Here is a 10,539-nt window from a genome sequence, read left to right as displayed (position 1 = left end):
CATGAGGAAAAATTAGGTTTGTTTCTCATGTTTTATTAAAAAAACATTTTCAGTTGTGAAAGAATTCAATGATGGAAGAAAGTGACATGAGAGAAAGTAAATGTTGACCGTTTTTATTTTTGGTCAAACTGTCCCTTTAATAGCAATAAGACAGCTTTGGCTGATATTTAAACATTGCATCATTCCCGAGGTTAACTTAAAAAGTCAATATTCAACATTTTCAATACTTTTCAAAGTAAGGTTTTAAACAATTGTCTTTGTCTAGCCATTAAAACAACCAAAAATAAAATGTATATATTTTTTGTTTCTAATTACTAATTTCCGACAAAATAAAGAAAAATTAAATCTGCATTTATGTTTTGATGCAATTGCATGAAGCTGTTTAGAAGGCAAGCAGTCCAAGAAAATAACTCAAATCTCTGAAAAGAACTGAGCAAAGATATGAGTGTTTCAGTACTTTGTGCTTAAAAGCTGATGTACAGTCAAAACTGTAGTTGCTTTAACGCATGCATATATTCTGTTTCAAATCTTAATGGCATCCTGGTAATTTCATATTACTGTCCATGATCAAGGTGCTGCTCCTCAAAAAAAGAAGTAAAAAGTAAAAGTATTTGCATTAACATCAAATTATTTAGTGAAAGTAACACTAATGATAAAAAAGGTGTAAAAATTACTTGCTACCCAAATCCAGGAGAAAGTCAACGAAATTGTGAAGTAGCATTATAAATACATAGTGTTTCTTAGAGTAAACATTCATAAAGCTGTCTTAAAAGAACCGTTAACTGATTATTACATTTTAAAACTGGTATTGGGGAATTACTGTGCTTGACTTTAAGGTCAGTTTATAATATGGTCATGTTTCCAGCAAAATAATTGCAAAACGGAGATAAAAACAGCGGACCAACCAAGTCCTTTATATACGCTCTTGCTACCAAAGCTTCACCGAGCCTCTCTGAACACATATTAGCCACAGCTATCCAGTAGTTAGCAGAGTTAACGGTAGCTAGATTGATTGATGTGCTTTGAATATAAAAGCGTTGGTAGCTGATGCTAAGTAATCTCCGGATAGTCTGAACACTCTTGCTCTGTACAATCGCCAGATATCACAGTTGGCGGGATGTCATCCACATCTCCTTCCCATGGTATGCAGCCAAGGTTTGCAGGAGCAGAGATGGAGTGAGGGGTTACAGTGTGACCCATGCCCTGGTAACAGCCCTTGGGGGATGGAGGGGTGGAAGACGATTCAACTGGATCCTGAGCTCCACCTGACAGCAGTCCCGTGTTCTCGTCCTGGCAAACCTCTTCACCAAAATATGTTTTCCTTGGCCGACCCATGACAGTTCTCCCTGAAGTAATAAAACAAAGCACATACATATGATGCATAACTGTTTTAATAGGGTTTCACTAAACGATTAGATTCTGATTCTGTAAGACTGGAAAAACTGGTTGAGGCTGAAAATTAACATTTGAACTCCCCCTCGTGCACTATTGAGACGAAGGTCTCACCTCCCTCATCCTAATCTCTGATTATCATCGAGTATTATACTTGTTTAGTATCAATCGAAATGTCTCAGTGCGACTGGTACAAATGTCTCATTTCCAAATAAGTAAAACAAAAGGTAATAAGGTTTTTAAGAGTTTAGAGATAACTGGCACACAAAGGAATGTGGTCTCTAGACCAGTGTTTCCCAACCCTGCTCCTTGAGGCACACCAACAGTGCACATTTTGGATGTCTCCCTTTTCTGACCCATATATTTCTGGTCTTGGAGTCTCTACTAACGAGCTGATGAGTTGATTCAGGTGTGAGCGATTAGGAAGAGTTGGAAAATGTGTAGTGTTGGTGTGCCTCCAGGAACAGGGTTGGGAAACACTGCTCTAGACCAGTGGTTCCCAAACCTGTCCTCACGGCACCCCAACACTGCACAAGATAAAGAAAACGTGGGGTGTTTCTCAAAACCAAGAATGCAAAGAACGGACTTGTGTTCTTGGGGAGAACGCTCTTGCTAGTTGTTCTTGGAAGAATGAACTTGCAATGTGACGAGCACACAGAACGCCGCTGACAGTTTGAGACGATGTGTTCTTGCGGGTATTGCGCAATACCCTCATACAGAACTCAAACATTTACGACTCGCCATACATTTTCGTAAAAATGCGAATATTTGAAATCTTCACAGTTGATTTCTCGCATCAAATGTTCTCAGAAGTGAATTGAGTGATGAAATAGCATACGAAATTGTATATTTTAGGCAACAATCAAACGAAATATGCTACAACTCTGCCTCTTTTCGTCAACAATAAAACGAAATATTTTAGAAAACACCACTCTGCCTCTTTTCATTTAAAAAAAATTTATCTTCACTGCATATTTATAACAACATGAAATATTAAAACACAACCCTGCTTTTTTTTTTTTTTAATATGAAACATTCTTGATTTGTATTGCCATTTGTCAAAGAGATACAGGGTTGTGTCATTTTATTTTACATATAGTGAAGAGAATGTTAAAATAAATATAAAAAATATATCTATTTTAAAGTATATAAAATAAAATAAACAACCCTGTCTCTTTTTGTTAAATGTCATTTTTACTGATCAATAATATCCAGTATAAAGGTATAAGAAGCTAACTTACAATGAGAAATTAAGCAAACAATTAGGCTACAAAGTTAAAGTTAAATAGCCTAAATATATAAAGTTATGAAACTTCACTTTGCCCTCCGCCAAAACGATTTGCCATGGAACAAATATAGATTAATGAGTGAGACCAAAGATCGACACAAGACGAATATACGTCATGTTTAGAGACACCAGAGGCAGCGGCACACGTCAGAAGCACTAGCCGAGGAAAAGCTGTTCCAGTCGGGTTAATGAGCGCTGAACTCCCGGTGATCACCTGGATCTCACAACTCCGAAAGCGTCAGATACATTTTTCAAATAGGCGCTATCTTTATAAACAAACCACAGATTTGAGCTTTAAACAACTACATTCTCGCCTGAAACACTCTTAAAATTACATTTCATGACACAATAACAGTAGTATTTTGATATTACGCGGGTTTTCTCCTCTGGTATTGACGCTTGCTGGTTGGTGCGAGATGCATTCTGGGATACCTGGCTGTCTCAAGTCCGCACAAGTCACCTCTCGATGCATCCTCGATAAAAGGGGCGGATCAAGAACACATCCGGGGATTTGAACTGGACTTGGCTAGATGTGAACTTTGAATTGGGACAGTACTTGGGCAGCGACTGATGACGTTTCACAAGACCACAAGAACACAAGTACAGACAAGAACGCATATTGAGAAACGGCCGTGCAGTGTTGGGGTGCCGTGAGGACAGGTTTGGGAACCACTGCTCTAGACAAACGGTCCTACCCCCAAAAGGTGTTACTTCTGAATGCAAATATCCATGGTTAGCCTATATCAGTGGTTCTCAACCCTGTCCTGGCGTACCCCCAACACTACACGTTTTCCTTGTCTCCCTAATCAAACACACCTGATTCAACTCATCAGCTCATTAACCCATGTGATAATGAGCTGATGAGTTGAATCAGGTGTGTTTGATTAGGGAGACAAGGAAAACGTGTAGTGTTGGGGGTACGCCAGGACAGGGTTGAGAACCACTGGCCTATATAATGAAATGCAGCAAGGGGCTCGGGGCCTTTTCTGTATCTCAGATCAGCCCGTGAATGCTGAGAGCCGGCGGGGCTCTCAGCTTCATGTATTTCCTAATGCCTGGTTCGTCTTCTCTTTATTCCAGAGCATTTGATGTTTTGTATTGATTATCTTTGAACTGATTATACATTTACCTGACAATAAATTGTTACATTTTGATTATTCTAGCTGACTTTGACATTATTTCATTAGAGTTAAAAGGAATAGTCAAACTTTCGCTTATATTTAATGATGCACAGATATCATTAAAAAAACCTTTTCATTTATGGAGTCAGATGAAATAACGAGAGAATACATATGAGAAAATGTATTGCATTTAATCAAAAATACTTTGCCACGAGAAAGGACAGTAACACGCAGACACCTCGATTATCAAGCTTTTCGATTTGATATCGACTAGTTTGTGTATTTGTAAATGTTATTGTTACACGTTACATGTTATCGTTTACAAGCTGCTTTATTGATGTATTTCTGCAGATGAAAAACTGATTGAGCGATTATATGAGGCATAATGCATTTCAGGAAGTTGTACTGTTTCTTTCAACATTCCTTCTGATGTTGAAGTATATTTCATTTACATTTATGCATTTAGCAGACGCTTTTATCCACAGTGACTTAGAAGAATAACAAAGCATTCATCAAAAAGCCAACAATCGTTGTAGAATATTTCATGCTATAACTAGTGGTAATGAGGAAATCATCAGTTCAAATGTCCTCCATGTTGCCTCTTGAACCAAGACAGCTACAGCAATCGGTCAAAACACTAAAATAACACTGTCAACAATGCCTATTCTGTGTTCAGAAACTTGGACCATACCATTATTAAAGGTAATAATGTAGCATTATTCCTGGCTGTGCAATACAGAGCGCCAGGAAATTATATGTCGATGCATTTGCGTTCTCTTGCAAATTTCCCCAGAGATAGTTTGCAAGAAAGCTACAGTTTTTTAAGAAGGACACACAGACAAACAGATAGATAGATGAAGCATTTTGACCCAAAAAGGCTTCTAGACCCTCTGACCATACAACACTAATAAGAAAAGACTGTGTAGTGACTCACCGACATTGCGCACTTGTTCTGAGATGTCAGCCCGTATGTCTGAGATATCCCACATGGCCAGGAAGGAATCAAAGCAGGAACCTTCCTCTGCTTCCTGTATGTAGGGTTTGTAAGTGAAACTGAAGTGATGGGCAATGGCTGCCAAAAACATTTCCACACAGATGATGAAGTCCTATGAGAACAGAGAATCACAGACTCTTAATCTTGAAGGTTACTTCCACTCGTGCAACTAGAAGTTAATGTGTGGCCCTGCAGTAGCAAGTGTACATGGTATTTTAAACCCGCGTCTCACTAGCTGATTTCCAGTGGTGAGTCCCATTTACAGTCCCAAGTAATGTTACAAAAAAAGTAGTTAAGTGCTCAGGCCAAAGTACCACACCTGCAATCCAGTGGCTACAGCCTCCACACTATCCCACTCCCAGGTGTGAGATTCTGAGATCACACCAACCTTCACTAAAAGTGCAATGACCACAGCTTGCCTAAGACAGATAAAACAACTGAATTAAATAAAACATTACATGGTGACATAAAATCAATATCCATCATAAATTATATTTTATATTGGCTTTGTGAGATTCACCAATGTTTATAATAATTCTGCCAGTAATGACCATTAACTGCCATGACTCTAGTTGTGGAGAGATGGTAGTTGCTATAGTGTATCCTAGAAAACTACACTGAATAACAAAGGAACTAAACATGATTATAACAGTCATCACTGCAAGTAGATCAGAATTGTTATGTGCGATGTGTAGAGAATGGTTTACCAGAATGACACAAAAACCACCAGTTTGACACAGAGGAATTTGCCCACAGGTTTTATGGGACTCAGCTCTTCTCTCAGAGCCTTGTAAAACAGCACAAGACAGTACATGGCAAACTGAAGAGAGAAAACAAGTGCACCATTAGCACAATACCATTAGGTTTTCAGGTTACCGTTTAACTTGAACTATCAATAATTATTCACTGTTGTTGCATCAAGTTCCTTAAGCTTTTAATATTTATGAGCTGCATGAACACAAATGAGAGGCTGTCTGTTTTGTTTTACTGTTGATTAAAAAAAAATCAATAAGACGTCTCTGTAAATAAGGCTTTAGTTACATTGTATCTTCCTTTTACTGCTGTTTGGCTCCTGGCTGTAACTGTAGACTCATTCCGTGACATAAGCTCACGTGACAGTCTTGCATAATATTCAGTGAAAAAACAAAACAAAAAAAAAACAGGTACTTACGAGCTGAGAGAGATTGTTGACAATAACCAGATATGTCCAGGCATTTTTTGAACTGAAGTTGCCTTCATCATAGACACCGCAAAGCTGACAAATCCTAATTTGGTAGGACAAAAATGACATTGAAATTACTGCCTAACAGCTAAAGCTTTATTTTGACCTGTTACATGCTCAATTTAAGAGTACATTTCAAAATATAGTCTCTAAGATGGTGTAATTTTTAGTACCAGGAAACTAAATATAGTTTTGTGTTTAAAAGTATTCAGAGCACAGAAACATATGGAACCATTAATGTTGACCAAAAGGGTTTGTTGATCAACTTTCACTAACAGAAATAACACTACCGTTCCAATGTTTGGGGTCAGAGAAGAAATGAATACTTTTATTCAGAAAGGATGGATTAAATTGATCAAAATTGATAGTAAAGACATTTATAAAATATTCATATTTTAAATAAATACTGTTCTTTTAAACTTTCCATTTATCAAACATCATGGGGATAAAAATGTCTCACAGTTTCCACATAAATATTAAGGAGCACAACCTTTTTTTAACATTGATAATAATAAGAAATGGTACTTGGGCACTACATAAGCATATACTAATGATTTCTGACATTGAAGACTGGAGAAATGGCTTCAGAAAATTACATAAAAAAATATTACATAAAATCAATTCCCCTTTTTATCAAATAAATGCAGATGTGATGAGCATAACAGACTTCTTTCAAAAACATTTTTTTTTTACTCCAAACTTGTGAACGATAGTGCATATATTGTGTCTCTTTGTGGTGTTAAACCTAATAAAGTAACACTTACAAAGCAATGATTGTGGTGACAGGTCTCACAACTGTGTACTGGAGAACTCCCAGTTTGCATCTCAGCAAAAGCACTCTGTTAAGAAAGAAATGAGTTAGGTAAATGTTCTGGTAAATATAAAAATAGAGGAAAATTGAGAAAATATTGGTAAGGTATACTGTAAATAAATGTTTAAAAAGGTATAATGTTTAAAAAAGTATTGGTAAGGTATACAAAAATAAATGTGCATAAAACACTTCAAGTTAAGTTAACAGGCACATAACAGAGCTTCACTGTCCTCTGAAGCAGTACACAAACATATTTTTTCAGTTTAAACAACTCGCTGGTTTAAATCAACAAACTCTTCACACATTTCCACCCCTGCCTAACGTAAATTTCAAATGTGCTTTCAAATGAACACAAGAAAGTGTTCAATCTTCAAGCAATTTAGAAAAATCCCTTTCTGCTGTATCTAAACTTTCATTTCCCATCCTGCACTTTGAAGAAGGCTCCAAAGGAGAAGATGGTAAACAGGTAATGGAGGCCCTCAACATAAGAGCCTCAGCTAACATCTTGACTTTCTCCTTTAGTAATATTAACAACAGATATGCATTAAATACCACATCCTGCATCAAGTTTTCCCACTCTTGTATCATAACTGTGTTTATGCAAACACTCACTCTCCCATGGGCCACGGTGGGCAGCAGCAAAGAGGAGGGAGATGTTTTTGTTGCTCCTGCACCTCCAGCATCAGCACCAGACTGGGATACTGGTTCCCCAGATAGTTGAGAAGGAAGATCATGAAGTTGTAGATAACATAGGCCTCATAACACTCTCTACATGTGTCTACATAGATGGCAATGCTGGGGTACTTCAATGCAATCCACTGTGAAAACAGAGGAAGGGACCAACGACATTAGAATTAAGGGATTCCACATACAGAACACAGACAAATGATATCCTGCTGTTCAAAAAAGATTAGATGCACATGAGTTTGGTCAAATTAATTTCTGTTCCAGCTCTTTAAGTAATCTAAGTCATGAGCATCTGCACCATCAGGCCTCACATTAACTCATTGTCAAACAGAAAAAAGGCCAGCATTCAAGTGAAGGCAATCTAAGTTGGATAGCAAACATCAAAGAAGCCATTTGCGATTCAAATACCAACATTTTAGCAGCCATAAGGTGATCACATGATACTCACACTATCCAGGCTGTATATAGGAACCATCCATAATATTCTAAAAATGGAAAAATGAATAAGTGAGAAAAAAAAAGAACAATCGCACAGAAGATAATGTCCTATACAATACTGCATAAATTAAACTAGTTGCGAAGTAATATTATCTATACATCAATACCTGATAATGGGTTTTTGTAGCTCAGGTTGGGTGTAGTGTACTAGATGCTGCAGTATCCCCCACAGTGAGATGGGTATAGTCATGAACACGAATAACCCAGCGATGAACCATGCCTTATTTTGAATACTAACCTACGGGATTACAAAGAAAAAATACAGCCACTGTGAAAACCAGACATTGTCAAAATTATCAAAACTTTTAAAAATTAATGTGAATATATATGTTTTTTGTTCTCCAAAGTTATAGTTATTTTAGTACTATTTATATATACTTACATTATTAATATTTTAAACTAGATTTTATCAAATTTTCATTTATAATTTGAGTTTAAATTTTAGTAATTTTGTTATGCACTTTTGTCATTTTGATCAGCTTTTTTAATATTTCTATTTAGCTTTAACTTATTTGTTATCTCAGTTTTACTCCGTTTCAATGACAAGACTTAAGTCTAGTCCCAGACTAGCATCTGTTTTAACTGAACACAACTTGCACTGGCATATCTTAAAATATGTCAGTGTCATTGTTTTGTCTCATGATGCACACCAGTAATATTTTTTTTTTCTAAGGCATGTTTATAAAAGTTACTTAAATGTCCAAATTGAACTAAGGCCTAATCCTGGCTTAATCTAAACCCTGTTTGTGAAACTAGGCCATAGTTTTAATAATTTTAGCATTTCAACTCACACTTATTTTAGGTCAGTTAGTTGGCAAGACAACATTTACTTATTTTGTTTACTCTTTTTAGCGTAAGTTTTCATGCAATATTTATTTATTATTTCAGCTTATTTTAAATGAACAGAAATAATTTTTAATAGTTTTAGTTAAAAATATCATCAGATGTGCAAACACCATTGAAGAGATGACAGCAACTCTAAATCACGCGCATGCACCACTGCCAAATTGTCTAGTTATATATTGCAATCATTATGATCACAACTTGACATAATGGACATTACTTTGACACAGTCACCTCTGATAACAGATTACACTAAATTGTAATGTAGAAGTATGCATTTTTCTATAACAAAACACTTTGGGACCAGATAAAATCAAACTTACAGGTTCTTTAGACCTTTTATACCATAATAAAGAGACCAAATTAATTATTTATTAATGGTTTCCATTGTAGGTCAAATTAGACTCAATGGATACATGTGAAGTTTCTTAAAACAACAGCATTATAGGCACATTCTTGACAGTCAGATGCTAAATGTTTAATGTGTGTAGTTATAAAAAGACTTCTGACCCCTGATTTTTGTAGTTCCCATATACAGAGTGGAAGGACAACCAGAAGGAGCAGAATGTACAGCAGCACCACGAGAGGCCGAATCCACCTCCTCCAGTTCCCGCATGTGCACGGCATCTTGAACGGACACTAACCTCTTACATTACACTCCAATGGAGTTTGACACAGAGACAAGTAGCGTTACAGATAAAAGCGGAGTTAAGCTCTTTGCAGTTCTACCGCTGTGGTTTGGTTTAGAATGCATATGACTGGAATAGACACTACAGAGATCTAGACGAATCATGTGTTCAGCGAGTCAAATAATCAGCTGATTCCTCCCGATGCTTTCCGCCGCCCCCACATACATTAACGTTACAGTCACTGCTTAGTTTCAAGAGCCGCTCGCGATCGCGTCCGTTATAAAGTCAGCGCGCAATCATATTTCATTCTCTTTTTGCTGAAGTCATGTCATAAAAGGCATATATAAGTTAACAGACTTCAAATCATGTCATTAAAGCCATATATAAGTTTACACACTTCAAAAAAATAAGAAGTGAACGCGAGCGACAAGTTAATAAACAAAGCTGGTCGGACCTTCCTGTTGATCATGACGTCACTGCAGGTTGGTCCTTCGCTTGTTGAACGAGACATTTGTAATACTTAGCGCCACCACTTGGATGGGAGAAAAGCCAAATCATGGCGTGCAAAAAAACAATATTCGCCGCTGCATAGTTAACTAACTAAATTAAGAAACGAGGCGACCGGTGAGTGTTGTAACTTATAAACCATTTTGTTTCGACGTCTGATTCAGTGTCGTTTTTCAGAAAGTGGCTTATATCTATCTGCTAAAAAATCAAGTAGTTTAGAAATATAATTATCCATAATTTGTGTAAAATAATAAAGTAAAACGTTGCCACAACTTCCCCCACTACCGAGGTGAGTTGTACTGCCGATTTCAAACATCGGCATTTTGATTTTTTGAATCTGTGGTGATTAAATTAGCAAAATAGTTTGTATGCCACCCCCAACCTGCCCACAGTGTCCTCGTTCATTAAACCTTTTAATTAAAAATGATAAACTTTCATTTAAAACTGCAGATACAATGGTAAACAAATATAGAACAAATATAAACAAACTTTTGGCTAACAACTAAACAAAACAGACGGGCCCATTTTGTGGGCAAAGCTAAAGTAG

General features: G+C 36.7%; 1 protein-coding gene across 1 annotated transcript; it reads right to left on the bottom strand.

Annotated features, from left to right (window-relative positions):
* Positions 1 to 597: 597 nt before the first annotated feature.
* On the bottom strand, positions 598 to 9,965 carry tmem184c (transmembrane protein 184C). The gene is made up of 10 exons (XM_056271842.1): positions 9,367 to 9,965; positions 8,121 to 8,251; positions 7,964 to 8,000; positions 7,441 to 7,646; positions 6,782 to 6,856; positions 5,967 to 6,060; positions 5,503 to 5,615; positions 5,115 to 5,214; positions 4,736 to 4,907; positions 598 to 1,346 (listed from the first exon to the last, which is right to left on the bottom strand). Exons 1-10 carry the CDS (start codon positions 9,481 to 9,483, stop codon positions 1,051 to 1,053), a joined length of 1,341 nt encoding a protein of 446 aa, XP_056127817.1. The 5' UTR covers positions 9,484 to 9,965; the 3' UTR covers positions 598 to 1,050.
* Positions 9,966 to 10,539: the final 574 nt, after the last annotated feature.

Source organism: Rhinichthys klamathensis, unplaced genomic scaffold (genome assembly GCF_029890125.1).
Source record: "Rhinichthys klamathensis goyatoka isolate OS25496 unplaced genomic scaffold, OSU_Roscu_1.1 h1tg000325l_1, whole genome shotgun sequence".
Lineage (NCBI taxonomy): Eukaryota > Metazoa > Chordata > Actinopteri > Cypriniformes > Leuciscidae > Rhinichthys > Rhinichthys klamathensis.
This window is presented reverse-complemented; position numbering and strand designations above follow the sequence as displayed.

What these genes read in the sequence shown, in the direction of transcription:
- tmem184c (XM_056271842.1), bottom strand. Translation starts at nt 9,483, where the DNA reads ATGCCGTGCACATGCGGGAACTGGAGGAGGTGGATTCGGCCTCTCGTG. An exon ending in CTACAAAAACCCATTATCAG is followed by an intron (nt 8,001 to 8,120) that starts GTATTGATGTAT and finishes TTCCATTTTTAG; the next exon opens with AATATTATGGATGGTTCCTA. An exon ending in TCAACAATCTCTCTCAGCTC is followed by an intron (nt 5,616 to 5,966) that starts GTAAGTACCTGT and finishes TTCTCTCTTCAG; the next exon opens with TTTGCCATGTACTGTCTTGT.